This window comes from Chionomys nivalis, chromosome 25, assembly GCF_950005125.1.
Source record: "Chionomys nivalis chromosome 25, mChiNiv1.1, whole genome shotgun sequence".
NCBI lineage: Eukaryota > Metazoa > Chordata > Mammalia > Rodentia > Cricetidae > Chionomys > Chionomys nivalis.
The window spans coordinates 25281158-25300495 of record NC_080110.1 but is presented as its reverse complement, the minus strand read 5'-3'; the positions used below and the strand labels follow the sequence as shown (position 1 = coordinate 25300495).

The 19338-nt window shown below is 38.5% G+C and overlaps 1 protein-coding gene across 2 annotated transcripts in view; it reads left to right on the top strand.

The window, feature by feature from the left end:
• Positions 1–18866, top strand: part of Tbc1d15 (TBC1 domain family member 15) — a 58042-nt gene extending 39176 nt beyond the window's left edge. For both annotated transcript variants that reach the window (XM_057757777.1, XM_057757776.1), the window contains exons 12-17: positions 6883–6983; positions 10290–10389; positions 11134–11231; positions 14775–14891; positions 15401–15487; positions 17552–18866. In XM_057757777.1, the coding sequence (XP_057613760.1) occupies positions 6883–6983; positions 10290–10389; positions 11134–11231; positions 14775–14891; positions 15401–15487; positions 17552–17770 (722 nt within the window). In that variant the 3' untranslated portion in view covers positions 17771–18866. The remainder of the gene's footprint in view (positions 1–6882; positions 6984–10289; positions 10390–11133; positions 11232–14774; positions 14892–15400; positions 15488–17551) is intronic.
• The last annotated feature ends 472 nt before the right edge of the window (positions 18867–19338 follow it).

The following is a 19338-nucleotide window of genomic DNA, read 5'->3' as shown; positions in this document are numbered from 1 at the left end:
CAGTAGCTTGCTCCGTTTCTTTTGTTGAAACTAAGGCTGGATGTTTGGCCTTGCTGAGTAACAGCAATCGAGGAATAAGGGCGAAGTGGTGATCTGTCTACTGATTTCAAGCTCTGAGAAGCTTTGAGGACTGGTGTAATGTTGGACAGGTGCTCGTTAGTTCAGTGGAAAGAAACACAGGCTGAACATCTTTTTGTAGCTTGAATTATAATTGTTCTTAATAATAAATACCTGAAGTCAGGAATAGGGGTTCATGCTGAAAGGTGAGAGAAATAGAGCAGCCACCCACTACCTCTACCAATGCTCAGACCAAAGGGGCAATCCTGTCTCTGAATCCTCAGACTGCTTCTGAGCTGCTGCCTTCTTTCTCCTTACATTCTCTCTCCACCCAGCCAGATCACTCCTGTCTCCACCTCCCCAGTGCTGGGAATAAAGGCGTAGAATCCCAAGAGCTGGGATCACCATTGTGTGAGCTCCATTTCTCTTTTAGATTCACGATGGCCTTGAACTCATAGAGATCGCTCTGAGTGCTGGGATTAAAGTTGTGTGCCACCACTGCCTGGCCTCTATAACTAACTAGTGGCTTAGCTTGGCCCTCTGATCTTCAGGAAAGCTTTTATTTGTTAGATTACAAACAAAATGTCACAATATCTTTTACCTGAATGGTTTGAACCAGGTGTTTCAGATTTTATAGCTTTTTGGATTTTGAGAGCTTATTTGGAGGTTCTATCTGGGGAGGGAAGCCCCCCAGATCCCCTGGACTGGATACCATTTCCCTCTGTTTGGAAGAGGTCATCCTTTGAGTGTAAAACTTCAGGAATGACTTTTGCGGAGTGGTAATGAGGAGGCAGACACTCTTGCAACCAGCCAGAATCAACTCTGGAGACCAATGGAGTTACAAATGTAGTAGCTAGGTCTCCCTCACATCAGACTTTGGAATTGGAGTGTGCACATAGACTTCATTTTGGGCATTCCTAATCTGGAAATCTGAAATGCATCAAAATCTGAAGCTCTTGTCCCTTGATGAACTATTTGGAATAAGTGTGTAGTAAATGGAGCTGTTAGTTGTTTCTTGAAGGAAGATTAGGAAGACATTAAAAATACTGTGGGAAAGTCTGAGAAGCATTGTTTACACTTCCTCCTTTAGGCAGAAAAATCCTGATTGGAGCTCTCAGGTTGTGGAGTGGAGTGGATGGGTTTGTGAGTCCTACCAAAATGAGTTATTAGGACTGGCATGGGAAATGGGAAATCATCTAGAGAAGGGACTCCACAGGGGAGAAAACTTAACAAAACAGTACTGTTTTGGTTGGTCTTACTTTGTAGCCCTGCCTGGCTTAGAACTTGATATGTAGATCAGAATAGCTTTAGCCTTGAACTCACAGCACATCCACCTGCTATTGCCTCCTGAGAACTGGGCTCAAGGGAACCAGTATTTTTAAGTAGCAAGAGATCTTGAGGGGCTGGAGAGATGGCTCAGCGGTTAAGAGCACTGCTTGCTCTTCCAAAGGTCCTGAGTTCAATTCCCAGCAACCACATGGTGGCTCACAACCATCTGTAAGGAGGTCTGATGCCCTCTTCTGACCTGCAGACATGCACACAGACAGAATATTGTATACATAATAAATAAATAAATAAATAAATAAATTTAAAAAAAAAAAAAAGAGAGATCTTGAGCTGTTTCTTTTCCCTAAGCATCAGCCCATTATAAATAATAAATAATTCACGTTTCTGAACTACCATTCGAATGGCTCCCAGCTAGAGACGGTCAGAAATAGTGTTCTAGATTATTTCAGTTGAACTTCGGGCATCTTTTGGGGTGGCCGATTGGATATTCATCACATTTAAACTCAAGTGAACCGGGGCTGGAGAGATGGCTCAGCGGTTAAGAGCACTGCTTGCTCTTCCAAAGGTCCTGAGTTCAATTCCCAGCAACCACATGGTGGCTCACAACCATCTATAAGGAGGTCTGATGCCCTCTTCTGACCTGCAGACATGCACACAGACAGAATATTGTATACATAATAAATAAATAAATATTTAAACTCAAGTGAACCTTAAATTATAAATAACATTTTCTCCATTGTTTTTATTCTCTTGGTTATGGTTTTAAAGGTATTAGCCTTTTTAATGACAATATATTGAAAATTATGGAGCTCTTATTAAAGTAAAAAAATGTAGCCAGTCCTGTCTGCCATACCATTGTGAGCTTCATATTAAATCATTGAAAGCATATCAAATGACTTTCAGGTTATATAGTGCTGTCATATTTGATTTGATTTTAATTTTAAATTATAATAGCTATTTAAAGAAGTGAGGCTACTAGTTTCACTATCAATAAAGTGTATTGGTTTAGAAAGTGACTCAAGGTTCATTAAAAAGATAATTGATATTAAAAGGATAAAAGATAGAGTTTTGGAGACTCTAATCTTCATTACTGGCTAGCATTCTTATCTCTATGGTTCTCAACCTATGGGTCATGACTCCTTTGGGGTTGCATATCAGATATTCTGCATACCAGATGTTTAAGTTATAATTTATACCAGGAGCAAATTAAGTTATAAAGAAACAGTGAAAATAATTTTATGGCTTGGGTCACCATGACATTAGGGTCACAGCATCACGAAGGTTGCAAACCACTGCTCTCTCCCTTCAACACTCCAGTCCCTTGTTATTTTCACATTTTACTATTGTAGAGAATAGGAGCATTGTTTTGACAATGGGTGGCACCCATGCATTCTCTCCAGTGATAATTTTGAGATAAGAATTCACATATGACTGTGCATTCTGCCAGAAATAGAGTTTGAGAATTGTATCCATTTGCCATCTCTCTCTGTACTAACCAGACCTTCTAATCAGACGCTTCAGGTGTCTGAAACATAGTTAAGGTTCCCACAAGTGACTGGGCTTATTAGAAGCGGAGATAGCCGACTTTGCAAATAGTGGACCACATCTCTTGTCCTTTACTTGTACCGTAACCAAGGTAGTAAATCTAGTCTTCCTCATACTGACTTGTTTTCTTAACTCACAGATGAATAATGAGTAAAATACGTCCTGAACTCAGTGTTGTTATTGAGAAAAACATACAGAAACTTAAGAGTAAATTTTACTTAGAGAACACAGGTACTATTCTTCAGGAAGTGTCTGTGGGCCTTTAGTTTTGTGACGTTTTGTTACTGTGGATGTCACAAAGACGACTCTGAATATTCAATAACAAGTTAAATTCTGTTCAAAATACTGTGTGCAAGAAGGAGCTACAGTATCTAGTGTTTTTAAGAATAATTTTTCTGGGTAGTGGTGCTGCATGCCTTTATTTAATCCCAGCACTCAGGAGCCAGAGACAGGCAGATCTCCGTGAGTTCGAGGTTAGCCTGGTCTACAAAGTGAGTTCCAGGACATCCAGAGCTGTTACACATAGAAACCCTGTCTTGAAAAACAAAACAAAACAAAATTTTAACTCTCGAGATTTTTAAAATTTTATACTCTAGTAGATAAGCTTAGTTACTTGAACAGTTGACCAGCGAGTAGACTGAAGTTTTCTTTCAAGGATAAGAAAATGTATAGCAGGGTTATAAGAAATGTTGTTTCTTCATGCTTCCAGCTATAATTTTAGGGACATACATTAGAAATCGAGGTGCTGCTGATTAAGATGTAGTCAGCAGTAGTACAGAATCCAAGTGCAGGCAAATACAATGTAACCCACTTTACCCTTCCTCAATAAATAATAATTTACAGATTCATTCTGCCCCACAACCCATACCTTGAAGAACATTATCTAAAAAAAATGAAATAGTTAAAGACTACCTGAAGATAAAGAAAAATTTGACAGCTTACCTCAGCTGAGACTCACAGAAGAAATAGAGTAGGGCTCTCACAGGAGAGCTGAAGACTTAAAGGATTAAATTAGCTTTTTAGAAAACTTTATTATTCGTACCTTAATAACAAAGCACTTCCCACCAGAAGAAGATACGTTATAAATCTTGCGAATAGCACACTTTGAATTTCTCTATCATAGACTGTGCACTGCCTAGAACAGTAGGATCATATTCCTTTGCACTTGGTTCAGGTCATATTAGATTTCCTTCAGACTTTAATTGGCTTAGTTTTATATTCTCCTTTATTTCATTGTCAGTGCCAGATTGGAAAAATCCTCGTGATAACAGTTTAATCTTCTTATCTTTTCTGAAACTCTGTGTTATTTTCCAAATATCTCTATAAACCTGGAGACATATTTACATTTAAATATGATATTCTTTTCCCTAAATTTCTTGCTTGAAACTATTAAAAATTGGTTGTCTTCTGTAGGAACTAGGTGTTCTCTTATGCTAATATGAGTAGTGCCTTATTTTCCCACAGGTAGAGATTAGACATAACCACAATAAGATTATATGGGAAGGCATTGTAGCTGATGACAGAGCACAGGCTCGTGGTGATGTAATAAGATTGTGTGAAAGGGTATCATAGTGAATGACAGAGCTCAGGCTCGTGGTAATGTAATAAAATTATGTGGAAGGGCATTGAGGTTGATAATAGAGCACAGACTCATTCATGGAGATGTAATAAGGTTGTGTGGAAGGGCATTGCAGTGGGCCATAGAGCACAGACTGATGGTAATGTAGTAAATGTGGAAAGGAATTATACGGGGTGTAGAGAATAGACTCAAGGCAAGTAAAGCTTCACTTTTACTATGAGGAAATATGAGGTGATATGAGTGCCCTTTTGTTTTATGTGTTTGATCAGAATTTTTTGAAGAGACTTTGGCTTACCTTTATTCCTGGTTAAAAAAAAAGATAAAATAGGAATGAGTGATGGACACTTGTTTGTAACTTATAGTAGTGCTATTCTGTTCTCCTTTTAAAGGCATATGGCCTCCCTAAGAAAGATTTTGCTGAGTAAAAATGCAAGTTCTGGATTTGCAAGTGAAAGACACAGGAAGCTTTTGTGTTGAGCCTAAATGGCATGAGCTATAAAGTTGTAGCTCTTCTTGGGATAGAGGCAGAAAGCACAATTGCAAGTTCAAAGCCTGGTGGCACTACAAAGCAAGTTCTAAGTCAGCCTGGATTTCTAAGTGAGACTTTTGTCTCAAAATAGAAATGGAAAAAAAGATGATGTAAAGCAGTGGCAGAATGCTTCCTGTCATGTCTTTACCCTCAACACCATCACCAAAATAGCATAAAGCAAAGAAAAATGTTGCTACTTTTAACAGTTGTACAAAAGGTACCACAAAGTACAAGTGAACAGGAACTTTCACACAACAGTTCCTTTGTTGACCGAGAGAGGGGATTAGCAGCTAAAAACCACTGCTGGCTCTTCCAGGGGATCCAGACTTCATTTCCGGCTCCCACAGATGATGTGGATTCTGTTTCCAGCACCTGCTCACAACCTTCTATAACTCCAGTTCTAGGGAATCAAATTCCTGCCTCTGAATACCAGGCCCACCAGTGGTATACAGACATACATACAGGCGAAATACCCAAAGCATAAATTAATAAGCAAAAGAGTCTGGTGTTTGAAAACCACTTGTAAAACAAGAAAGCTGAGGTTTTCATAGAGTAGAAATAAAGAAATTTGACATCCAGGTGAAAAGCAAAATGAACAGTTTAACTGAAAAATATGATCCCTCCCTCCCTCCCTCCCTCCCTCCCTCCCTCCCTCCCTCCCTCCCTCCCTCCCTCCCCTCCCTCCCTCCCTCCCTCCCTCCCTCCCTCCCTCCCTCCCTCCCTCCCTCCCTCCTCTCCCTCCTATTTTGAGGGAAGGTTTCAAGACAGGTTTCTCTGTAGCTTTGGAACCTGTCCTGGAACTCCCTCTGTAGGCCAGGCTGGCCTTGAACTCACAGAGATTCTCCTGCCTATGCTTCCCAAGTGCTGGGATTAAAGGTGTGTGCCACCATTGTTCAGTGGGTGTGATTTCTTAACTTGCAACTTTTTCACATATTCAAAGTCATTACTGAAAAATTACTATAGAATCAAAGAAAAGGTAGTTAAAAGTTACAGTTTTAGATGCAAGGATACTGTAGGATGAAACACAGTTGCTAGCCATGGTTAGCCAAAGATTACCAAGGGAAGAGAAAAGCCCAGTGTTGATTAAAGGTGGGGACAGTTAAGTGGTTCTGTTTTTGAGTAGCCAGTGCGGTACATGAAGAGCTGGTGGTCATGTGAATGAATGTATAAATACAACTTGTTGAGTTTATTTAATGTTGCATGAATGAACATGTTTTTTGGGCTGACTACATGACATGGATAACCAGTGAAGGGAGGTAGCCCTCACAAGCCCTCTCCGTGTCTTCTCTCAGCAGCATTCGTTGTCTGTAGTTCTTGTCTAGGGACGGAGCCCTTGATACTTCATCCTTCAATGGCAGCATGTCAGCTGGTGGTGTTGAGATCTTAAGAAGCCATGTTGTTGAGATTTCATGAGTACCACTTTCCTTTCATGTCTATGCAGCAGACTTTCTGGTCCTCTGACTCTGAACCTTGCAGTCCTCTCCTCAGTGGTTTTCCTTGATCCCTAAGTATAGGGATTGTGTGTGGATGTGTCGTTTGGGGCTGGACACCTCGGTCAGTAGTTGTCCTCTGCATTCTGCCCGAGCTGAGGATCTCTGTGATGCTCTCTGCTCCAGAAAGAGGCTTCTTTGTTGGGGAGGGGTGAGAGCTGCACCTGTCTGGGGACTGAGGATGCTTCACATTCTTGATCGTGATAGCTGTTCTTGATTAAAGTGTCAGTCAGAAACAACTGATCTTTCCATCTTTTTGTTTTCCTTTTTTCGAATGTGAGCATCTGTTAGTTTTTACTCAGAGGAAAGTATTTTCAGCTGTGTGGTGGTGATATACACAAGGGATTCACAGAATTTAGGTTTTCAGAGACTTTCCCCCTTTCTCCTCTTTTCAGGATATATACAAGGAATGAGTGACTTACTTTCCCCTCTTTTATATGTGATGGAGAATGAAGTGGATGCCTTTTGGTGCTTTGCCTCTTACATGGACCAAATGGTAAGCAGAGCGATTCCTTTCTCTGTTCAGACTGAATCTAAAAGTTGAGTTTATTAGTATAAGATTGATTATAATATCTAGCTACTATGATGGAGCTTGAAATCATTACTGCATATTTTGTTTTACTTCTTTGTAACAGACTTTCAAGAGTCTGGCAAACTATTAGAATTATTTTTCATATGAAAAGGTTGATAATATCTGCTGGTAGTACAGTAATTTTGATATCAGTAAATGCTTAATGTTTTGTAAGAGAACCATGTGTTATCATAGACTATTGATGAATAGATGACTCAGTTTTGTGAACTTCATGTTAGTTTTATATAATAAAACTTAGTGTCGGGCTAAGTAGTCTTCTGACCTTTACTGAATGTCTTGGAGTTTGTCGTTATAATACCTGACTTATCCCCACATGTGCTCTTAAAATGTGGGTGTCTCAGACACTTTCTTAGAATTCATTCCTTGTTATTTTCCAAGAAGGCTGTGATCACTAGAGTGTCTACGTGTACATATTGCACCACAACATTCTATCTGTCATTGGTGATATATCCTTGAGGCAGAGTTCTAGGGTAGTTGTGTAGAGCCACTACTAACAGATAAGGAGAAAAGTCTTCTCAAGCAATCAGTTAGCAGATGATTTGGAGTGGGTGAGTGGGTGGAGGGAGTATGACTAGATAGAGGCTTATATGAAATTTAAAGCCCTGACCACACAACAGATAAACTTGATGCTAAGTCTTTATGGTACATACTGTAATATAGTTTAAGGCTGTAGATGTGAAATTGCAAAGTATATGTCTCTTTTATTCTGTACTTTTCTCGTTTACCTATATTTTCTTCATCGTTTTTTTGTCAGTTTCTTTAAATCCATTGCCTATATTTTGAATTTATTCTCATTTCTCTTAGTTCTTTTCCAAACATGTTCAATAAGATTTATAGTTTTTAAATGTTCTTTTATTAAATCAGTGCTTACTTAACTTAGTCCTTTGCTGTGAGTTGCCTTTGGATCATTTGGAAAGGTAGTTTTGGAGTAACCTAGCCATATCCTTGTCTTATCTTTTTGATTGATTAAAGGATTTGCCTGCCTTCTTAGTTCCAATTACTCCCAAGTGCTCTAGAAACCTGAGGCATTTGTTATAAAGGTCTGTACAACTGATGATAATTTCATAAAAATGTCTGTCCTCCTTGTTTTTGTTTTATCTTTTTTTCCACTAGAACTATTGTGTTCTTTGTAACAGGATTATATATTCGTAGATAGCAGGGAGGTGGTTCAGCAGATTTTTAAAAGAGTGACTACATGAATCTTTCCCCAGTATTTAGTTTAAACTTCTACTTATAGTATGTATCTCCAATTAATGTGAACATACTGTGTTTATTTTCTTACTTGTTATAATTTTTCAACAAAACAACTGATCGGCATAATTGGCAAATTTCAGATGCCAGCATGTATGCACATGTGCATGAATGTAGGTCTTGTATATAAAGACAACTCTCTGTACATTTATAATTTACAATCTTTCTCATCTTGTGTACCAACAAGTTTCAGTTTCTTCATTTTGTCTTTTTTTTTTTTTTTTTTTTTTTTTACAGTAAGTGTTCTATGCTTTTCTTTTCCATAGAAGAGTCTGATGATTGTTCTAGTCTATATTCTAAAATGATCTCCTGTATTTTTACAGTGTGGCTTTCCTTTGGAAGGCAGTGTGTGGCAGTCAGGACCTGCTTGCTATTTTGTTGTGTTACTACTGCTTCCTACGCTTTAACTTGACGTTGCTTCTCAACTTGTTTTGTTTGGTTTTACACTCCGTGTTAGTGTTTACTGTTCTTGTGATTGCTGAACCTAATGCCTGTAGATCATTTTATTTTATATGTAGTTGAAGGCTGAGACTTTGTCTTATTTCAGAAATGTTTGCAAACTACAAATAACATAATGAGATTTGCTGTGTTCATCTTCTGTTTTACTGTATAGGTTTACTCTCACTTTTTCATCCCTGTGTTCCCAAGATACAGCCAAAAGTCCTTTATTCCCTGTTGTTCTCTCAGAGGACTTCTGAAATGAATATTCTTTCAGAGTAGATTTCTGTCATTTCTAGATGCCTTTTATAGCATGGCTTAGTCATGTTGGTACTCCAAACCAACTGAAACTTTTGACTGTTAAAGCAGAAATCCTGTGGATTGGTGAATTATTTTGTCTTTCCCAATAGTTCTTCTGGTAACTGCGGAACTATGTTCTGGAGGCTTGAGTTTATTAAGCTGATTCGTTAATTCATTGAAGAGAGAGTTTTACAGTCAAGAATGGCTTCTAAGCTGATGGTTTTGCTAAAGTACATTTTAGTATTATTGAAAAGTGTGAGGGGCGGTGTGAAAGAGTTAGTCTAAGACTTCTCACAGGGCTAGGGAGGTGGTGCAGCACAGAGAAGTAGAGGCTTCTGAACTAAGGGCCAGAGTATCTGAAGGGCTTTGAGGTTGTTTGTCTCAGTGGTGAAAGGAGCCTAGTCAACCCTGAAGGCTGTTTGAGCATGTAAACCACAGTAGTTCTCAAGCCTCTCACTTCAAGAATTGTTTCTTTGTGGACTGCATCTGTTCGTATTTATCATATGAACAGTTAATACTGCATCATTTATACATGCTTAAATAGCTATATGCCTCGTACAACTTCACGTACACCTTGTATATATATTTTTATGAAATCACCTTTTCCAGTGACATTTCAAAATATCTTTTTAATACAGTACAGTATCTTCTACTGTGTTCACAGTCTATCATGTTATATAGCCTTTGTGCCTGTGAAAAACCACGTGCAAGATAGGTAGTGTTTTACTATGGTCATGATCATGGCTTTGACTTCCCAGATGCCTACTCTCAGCAAATCTAAAAAGCAAGTAGTTAGTTCTTTAGAATGAGGTTTGTGTTAAAGCTAAAATTTTGTTTCATATTCTTATTTGAAGGAACGGTTAATAATGGGAACCGTTTGATAACTGTGTATGTCCCCGAACATGTGCTCCCTTTTCCAAACATTTCTGCAGCATAAGAAAGGAATGGCGCTATGTCTGCTGATGCTGTCCCTGTGCTCTTCTTGATCTGAGTTAAATCAATAGAGGTAGAAAGTAAACCTTGTTTGAGAGAAAGGGTATTTTTTTCTTTTTCCCCCTCCCCTTCTTGGTAATGTTTTAGCTTTTCAATTAGTTGTTTGTTATAATCAGTACAGTAGAAATCAATCCAGCATTTATCATTAGGAATCATATGTGTAATTATCAGTGATAATGTATTCAGAAATACAAAATAGTATGTGGTAATAATTATTTTCTTTTAAAGCATCAAAACTTTGAAGAACAAATGCAAGGCATGAAGACCCAGTTAGTCCAGCTGAGCACCTTGCTGCGACTGTTGGACAGCGGGTTCTGTAGCTATTTGGGTGAGTTGAGTGACTGCAGATGTACGCAGCGGGTTGTAGGGCAATGCCTGTGAAAATGTAAAGGAACTTTCCTTTTCAACTTAAAAAAATATGTTTGTGTAGGAATGTTTTATCTGCATGGATGTATGTATATCACGTGTGTGCCTGTCTGATTCCCTGGAACTGGGGTTTTGGATGGTTATGAGCCACCATGTGGGTGCCGGAAACTGAACCCAGGTCCTCTGCAAGAGCAACAAAAACTTCTAACTGCTGAGCCATCTCTCTAGGGCTTGTAAAGGGACTTTTTTTGTTCTTTGCTTTTTTGAGACAGGGTTTCTCTGTGTATCTTTGGCTGTCTTGGTTCACTCTGTGAACCAGGCTGTCCTTGAACCCAGAGATCCGCCTGTCTCTGCCTCCCAGAGTGCTGGGATTAAAGGCGTGCGCCACCACAGCCCCACCACAGCCCGGCATAAAGGAACTATTATAGACAGCAATGCCCCCCTGCTGTCACCTGGGTTCTTTTAAAGAGTACAAAGAAACACTTGGTGTAGTCTTGTCTTCACACACTCGTTTGTGTAGTGGTTTTTAAAAAGTAAGTTATCCTGTACATTTCAATTGCTTCCTTGAATTGACAGAATATAGTCATAAAAGACTCTTGTTACATAGAATGCTTAGATAAATTTGAGTTTGAGGAAAGATCCTTGGTTCTGACATATTAGCATAAGTATAAGCCCTGTTTTCTTTTTTTCTTTTTCTTCTGCATAGAATCCCAGGACTCTGGATATCTCTATTTTTGCTTCAGATGGCTTTTAATCAGATTTAAAAGGGAATTTAGTTTTCTAGATATTCTTCGATTATGGGAGGTAAGTTCTTACATTTTTTTAATGGAAAAACTGTTGATTCTGTGCGGAGTTGTAAGTATATTCCCAGAGAGTCCCTGAAATTTCTAGGGCAGGTGAGTTTGAAAATGCATTTGTAGTCCTTTCCTAACAAGTTGACTTCAGGTGCAGCTCTTGGTTCTTGGACTATCTCTTGAAAGCATAGCACTGAGATTTGAGGCCGAGTGTCCCAGAAAGAGTTTTCTAGATCATTTGCTACCTGTATCCTTTATTTGGTAGAGTTGACTTTATTTTTTATTTTAAAATTTTTATTCTTTTATACAATATGTTTTAATTGTAATCACCCCTTCCCCAATTTTTCCCAAGTCCATTCCCTCTTTCCAACCCATCCACTTTTGTGCCCTCCCTGTCCCCCTTTTAAAATACTACAAGATTAATTTGTGTTGCCTAAATATCCTTGGATATGTGGGCTTTCACTGGAGGGTGGTCAGCTCACCAGGGGCTACACTCTTAGAGAAAACTGTCTCTCCCTTTTGTAGCAGCTAACATTGCTAGGGATAGGATTGTGTGCTCAGCTCCCCTCTCCATTTGATCTGGGATTTGGTCTGGTCTACACTTGCACATGTTTTTATGTGTGCTGTTACAACCACTGTGACTTCAAATGTGCTCCTTCCCTGCTGTATCCATAAGAGAGTGCTTCTTTGTGGTCAGCCACCATCTCTGGCTTCTACACCCTTTCCACCCCCCTCTTCCATACTGATCCTCCCCGTGGAAGAGGTGCAGTATATGTGCCCCCTTCTCTCCCACTCTGATCCTCCCCGTGGAAGAGGTGCAGTATATGTGCCCCCTTCTCTTCCACACTGATTCACCCTGTGGAAGGGATGTAGTATATATGTTCCCTTCTCTTCCACACTGATTCATCCCGTGGAAGGGGTGTAGTATATATGTCCCCTTCTCTTCCACACTGATCCACCCTGTGGATGGGGTTCAGTATATGTGTCCCCTTCTCTTCCATAGTGATCCACTCCATGGGTGGGGTACAGTCTATATGTCCTCTTTTCTTCCATAGTGATCCACTCCATGGGTGGGGTACAGTCTATATGCCCCTTTAGGACTGAGCACTCTGCTGGTTCATTCTCTACAGCTTGGTCAGTTGTGTGTGTCTTTATGTTAAGCACCATATACTTCAAATAGAAACCTCTCTGATGAGGGTTTAGAGACATATTGATCTATAGGTATAGCAGTAAGTTGTTAGGAGTTGGTTTTATACTGTGTCCTTTTAGTAGACTAATAGTAGTAGGTTCTCTTAGGGCCTATGATCAATCTATCTGTAGTTTCCTGGCCTAATAATGTGCTAGGTATGGGTTTCATCTTGTGGAGGTTCCTCAAAAAGCCAAACAAAACTACCATATGATCCTCCTATGCCTTTTTTGGATTGTATTAGTCAGGGTTCTGTATACAAATAGAACTGATAGAATGAAAAAAAAAAGGGTGGGTGTTATTTGTTTATATAAAAGGGTTTATTAGAGTGGTTTACAGTAGTCCAACCAGTTCCACAATGGAAAGTACAAGAATCCAGTAATTACTCAGTTCATAAGGCTGGAAGTCTGTTATTTTTCTGTTGGAATCCTGAAGAAGTATATTCTGATACCATTAAAAGAATGCCCTAGCAGCAGACTATGAACTAGTGAGAGTGAAGGGTGTTTCAGCCATACTCATGAATGCTGTCTAGTAAGACATGCCCTCTGGTGCACTAGGGGCTCAGACATCATAGGACAATCAACTGCTTTCTGATTGAATATAAGTCTTGGTTTTATGGGAGACCGTTAAATTTTGGTATAATTTTTTTTAACATGCCAGAAAGTTTTGGTTTATAGGCTGAGGTATTACAAAGGAGATGGCTTGTGTTTTTTTTTTTCCAAAGAATTTAAGTTACAACACAGTGGTTATAAAAAGTAGCAAGTATATCCTCCCTCCCTCCCTCTCTCCCTCCCTCTTTCCCTTCCTAGTTTTTCTTTATTTTCAGAAAAGGTATAGTTCTCTTTAATTCCTATCCCTGTTCCATTTCTCTTTCTTTTTCTATAAAGGAGATTCATTATTCTGTATGGGGGTGTGTATTCCTTTATTCCATTTTCTACTTAGGATAACTGTCAATGAAAAATAGAAATTACTTTTTATTGCTGTTTTTGAGTATCTGTTAATAACAGCTTTTAAAAAGTGCAATATGGGTATAGTGTCTTCTTATTGTCATATCTATATAAAAACCAAGGAATGATAGAATTTCTACCAAGGAAGGAAATGTACTACATATGTTAAGAATAATCTGTAGCAGAAAACCTTTTACAACTGGGGATTGGTCCTGCGCTACCATTAGAGAAGGCTGTGTGCAGTGTGTGTTCTGCATGAATTCATACTTAAGTGTGTGTCAGATATGTGTCATTACAACCTGAACATTTTTATTACAATTTGTTTTCATACAATATACTTTAATCATGTTTCCCCTCCCACAACTTCTCTCAGCTCCTCCCCCTCCCTACCCACCCAATCTTCTTTCTTTCTCTCTCTTAAAACACACAAGAGCACACACACAAATAAAAACAAACAGAAAATAACACACACACACACACCAAAAACAAAACAGAAGGAAACAAACAAAAAAAGCCCACAGAAAACCAAAACAAAAGAACTGTGGAGTTGTTTGTGGTGCTGTGACTCCTGGGCACAGTGCCTGCCCTGGAATGAGAACCTGAGCTCTTTAAAGATGAATATTGTTATCACTTAGTTGGACTAACTCCTCAATCTGTGTTTACCAAATAGCTGAAACTTTGAGGTTAATTGCCTTGTAATTAAATTTCTGAAACTAGATTAAGTTGATTTATTCCTTATGAAAGTAAAGGATTTCTGCTATGCTCCACTAGATTGTTTGCTGGTTTCTTTTTTCTGCCAAGAAAAGATGTCATTAAATACATTACTAGGGGGAAACAAAGGTCTTGACTTGGTTGACATCAACCCATATTTAGGATAAAATTAGCTGTTACTCAGTGTAGTCTCTCTAGTTTTTGTTGGAATCACAGATACTCTTGATCTTGAGAGAGATGATGTGATACAAGGTTTTTCCTGCACATGGTGTAGAAGTATCTCTGGTTCGTTCTGCTCTTCTGTACTAGAATTAGGCCTGTTTTAATATGTAGGATTTAGTCCACCTTAATTTTTCTAAGTACTGAAGATTTGTGAGAAAGCCAAAGTGCAGGAAAAATAATGAAAGTAGATTTAACCTTTATATTTTAAGGCTGACCTTTATGAGTGTGCCATTAGTCAGTAGTGCTTTTTTCTATTATTAGCTATTTGAAGTAGATATTATTTGAAGTTATTTGAAGAGTCACTGGAAGTATATCAAATATTACACTTGATTTTAATTTCTTTGTAACCCCTTCATGTCTCATCTGTTAGGTAGAAAAATTGGGCTATCCCAACTAGGCATGTTTTTTTGCTTCAGGATTAGCATGTATCTTTGAGGAAATAATGTAGAGTTGATTTTGTTTACTAAGTAACTTATATGTTTTGTAGGTAATGTGGACGGAACTACCCTGTAAGAACTTTCATCTTCTTCTGTGTTGTGCTATCCTGGAATCAGAAAAGCAGCAGATAATGGAAAAGCATTATGGCTTCAATGAAATACTTAAGGTGGCTGTTCTCTCAGTAGATGGTGATGTTCTGGAGCTTCTCTCTGGTGGTCCTTTCTCCAGAGTATTGTTGAATTTCATGAGTAACTCACACTGTCCGTAATACCTGGAGCTGGCCTGGCTTTCTGAGAGTTTATACTTTAACAAAGACATATTGCTCAGTTCTTATCAGGTCCCTATTTAGGAAGGAAAGTAAATTCAACGAATGTTCTTTTATGTAGATTAGTTTTTGAAAAAGCAAATTGCCTTTTGCTTGTAACTTTAAGATAGAAGACTTGAGATGGTTGCAGGTTTAATGTTCTGTAAGCTTATTAGCTATTCATTGGCTTGAAAACCTGAAAGAGTCTAATGAAAGATGTATTAGATTTTCTGTGGATTTGTAATTTGTAAATATTTTTATATAAAGGGTAATATCTGTAGTGCAATATAATTGGTAATAAATTGTTAATGTTTTAGAGCATAATAGAGCTTTCTGTTTTGATTATTATTTTCTTCTGTTGATTTTTTTAGCACATCAATGAATTGTCCATGAAAATTGATGTGGAAGATATACTATGTAAAGCAGAAGCAATTTCCCTACAGATGACACAGTGCAAGGTATACAGTGCTGCAAGTAACTGCAATATTTTTCTCCCTATTTTTATCAGCAAGGAAAGATTTTCATATAAAGCAAATAAATGACAGTCAGCATTTGAGGGCAGACACAAAGCTTTTTTCTTATTTACCATTGTAAGTTTACCTCACTTAATTGAAAACAGTTGACTAATTATGCTAGATTGGAAACACTTAATTGGCAAAATGTCAAAAGTAATGAAAATATTTCTACAACTGGAGGCTGTAGACTTTAAGTGGCAATACATTATCCAACTTAATGAATACAGAACAGGATCTCTTATTAATTATGCAGCATCCAGCACCAAAGAGAGGTTCTCACCAGCAGCATGTGGACGGCAGTGTATCTTACTGCATTGCTGTCAGGCTCTTGTTTCTGAAAACAAAGACAAATTTAGTGTTTTATCTGAATTTAAACCATTAGAGTTTGGCTTCTCTATGTCTCTCTCTCTCCTCCCTCTTCTTTCCTTCTTTCCTGTTATTTTAAAACTCAGACAATTTTATTTTAAAATTATATTAAAGATAATAGAAAAACTCCAGGGCAGGCAAGTCGCAAAGCTCAGTAGCTGTTGAGAAAAGAGGATGGAAGAGGCCGTTCTGTTTAGGCCAGCGTGGTAGCTAGCAGCCACGTGGTGGTGGTGGTGGTGTGTGTGTGTGTGTATGTGTGTCTGTGTCTGTCTGTGTGTGTGTGGGGGGGGAGGGGGGAGGAGGGTTGGAGAAGAAGGAATCCCAGAGAATCAGAAAAACAGACTTGGGTCCTGGCCTGCATCAGGAAAGAGAGGAAGAGGATGAAGGCAGGGAGGAAAAGTTGCACTTTTCTCTCTCAAGCTCAGAAACAGGCAGACCCAGCCAAACCCTGCAGTTATAGGAACTGATGGCATTTTCATTTTTAAAAGACTTTTTGTTTCAGTTTTACCATCCCCCACATGGGTCCTTTAGTTGTGTAGTTTAGCTCTATGGATGTTTGATTTAGATGTTGATCTAGTCTGTTTCAAAACCTGCCAGTGAGATAGAATAACTATAAAGAGGAGAGAAAAGAGGTTAATCCTGAATGTTAGAAAACTAGATGGGGTTTGGTGGTGCATCCTTGCAGTCCCACCATTGGAGAGGTAGAGCTATGAGGGTCATGAGTTTAAGGCCAGCCTCAGCTACATAATGAGTTTGAGTACAGGCCTGGACTACATGAGCTCCTATAAAATTCAATGAAATGTAAAGACCATAGCAAGCAAGCAGACAGCAACAACAAGCGGCTCCGGGAGATTCCTAGGATAGAGTAATTTGGATTAACTTGGATGAGGTCCAGGAACTGCTCCTGTTTTGGTTTCATGCTGTTGTGTGACAAAACACCAACTAAAAGCAAAAATAAAGAGGCCTGGATTTTTTTCTCACCTACAGGTTACATTCCTTTATTGAGGGAAGTCAGAGTGCAGGAACTTAAAGCAGAAACCATGGAAGAGTGCTGCTTCATGGCTCACTCACAGGCTCATGCTTATTAGCACTTTTAACAGATTTATTTCTGTGTGTGTGTGTGTGTGTGTGTGAGTGAGTGTGTGACTGTCTCTCTGTGTGCGAGCATATGAGCAGGTGACCTTGAAGGTCAGAGATGTTAAGAGTTGGTTATAGGCAGTTATGAGTTAACTGAACGTCCTCTCCAGCTCCTCCCCGGGTTTCTTTTGCAGCCCATCCCAGGACCACTTGTTCAGGGAATGGTGTGGCCCACAGTGGACTGGGTCCTCCTCCATCAATTAGCAGTCAAGACAACCCCCTACAGGCCGCTCTGATCTGGGCGGTCCCTCAACTGAGAATCTCTTTTCAGACGACTCAAGGCTGTGTCACATTGGCATTTAAAGCTAACTAGGAAACTTTTCGGAGACAAAATAGATAGCTAGAATTTCACTTATAATACAGAAATATGTGAGAAGATTGCGTGGCACTTAACACTGTTAGATATTCAGAATCCAAAGTCAAATAGTATTAAAGGATTACTTTGTGTAATTTTTCCTCAGTAATGAATAAATGTTATTATATTTGATTTTTGTTCATACTCAGGAATTGCCACAAGCAGTTTGTGAGATCCTGGGGCTCCAGGACAGCGAAGTTACAACGCCAGATTCAGACACCGGAGAAGACGACAATGTTGGCACTACTTGTCCCACATCTGCGTTTCCAAGTAACACCTTCCCCGTCCTTGCTGCCAGTGAAGCCAAAGACGACAGCTCAGCACAGACACTGGCATCCCCAAATGCCTGCAGATTAACACCTGCATGATCATTTGTCTTACATTTTTAGAGATACTTTGTTGCAATTTCTTTTTAAGTACCTGAAAGGTAGACATTTACAGTCTTGGTGTTGATCATGCTTTAAGGTTTATGGAAAGACAGTGTACTGATGTTCTTGCATTAAAGCTTTACAAAGTTTTAAACTAATTATTTTTGTAGTTACTTCTACCAAATAGCCTTTCCTTCTCAATAACATTCCTTAGTATTTTTTATAGCTAAGTGCATTGTATTTTGTTGCTGATGAACTGGGATGTGATGAATACTACAAGTGGATGCCTTGGGAATTATGCACTCTGAAAAGCATTCACTGCGTTTACTCTTAGTGGGCTTTGGATTTGATAAAATTAACTGCTGAGCCTTTGTAAAGCATTCTAAGATGAGATGTTGCACAGTGATGAGATTTAAAAATGCAAACAAATTTGGTTTTTCTATTGTTTACAACAATATTCAGCTTAAATATTTATGCTGGTTGAATGTGATTTAAATTAGACATTTTCGCCAATGTAGTTACTGTCTGGATAAAGAACATTAACCTTAGCAAGTGGATTGGCAGTCTGTTTTTTACAAAGAACTTTTCTTCACTTGTACATAAACTATACATAAGTACTATTTATTGAGTATAAGAAAGCATAGTCCTATTTTCTTTAACTGAATAAACTTGACTATTGGTTTATATAAGCTGATTCAACAAAATTAATACATGGCTTCAATATAAGATCTTTTTCAAAGCTATTTTCTTAACTGAACATTTATTTAATGAGACTACATTCAACCCTATCTATACCTGGTATAATTTTAAAATTAATCACTGTAACCTCACTTTGCTAATAATGTTTATTATCTTTCCTAATAATGCATTAATTAATCAGATCTTTAAATTTTTATAAAATATTCTTTTCATAAAGCTTATGTCAAAGATTTCCAGGCACTGTCATGAGTCTCAAAGTCATATTTTTTGTATATGAATGAAGCTGTTTTTACCATGCAGTATTGCATGATTTTAAGTTATGTGGAATTAACATAACTGATTCCGTTTTAATTGTAATTTGTTAAACTCTTGTACATATCATTAAAATAAATTTAAAGCTGAAGTAGTGTTTTCAGTTAAATTACACTTAGACAATACTGGTTCTTCATCAGAATGACAAGGTGGCCCTCCACATACCGCAGATTTTCATTATTTTCATCATCGTTCAGTGAGTTGTAGAGGTGATAAACGAACGACTCCTTTTATACTTGACACTCTTGAAAGCCTTTGTCATCAGTGTAAACACGGTCACAGTGTGTCTTGAAGGACACACAGTCATGAGTCAGTGAAGCAGCTGCTCTGCAATGGTCATGTAGGTAGACTGGTTTTTTCCTTCCCCAGAAAGTAAGGGTACCGAAGGAACTTCCCCAGTTGAGTATTTACTGACAGTCACGGCACTAGAACCATTAGATATAAGTTTTTAATATCATGTTATCTCCCATCAGTTAATAATGAGTGAGCCTGTCTAGAAGAAGGAAACTGCTCACAGACCAGCATCCCCAGCTTTTCATTTCCTGCTGTTCAGGAAA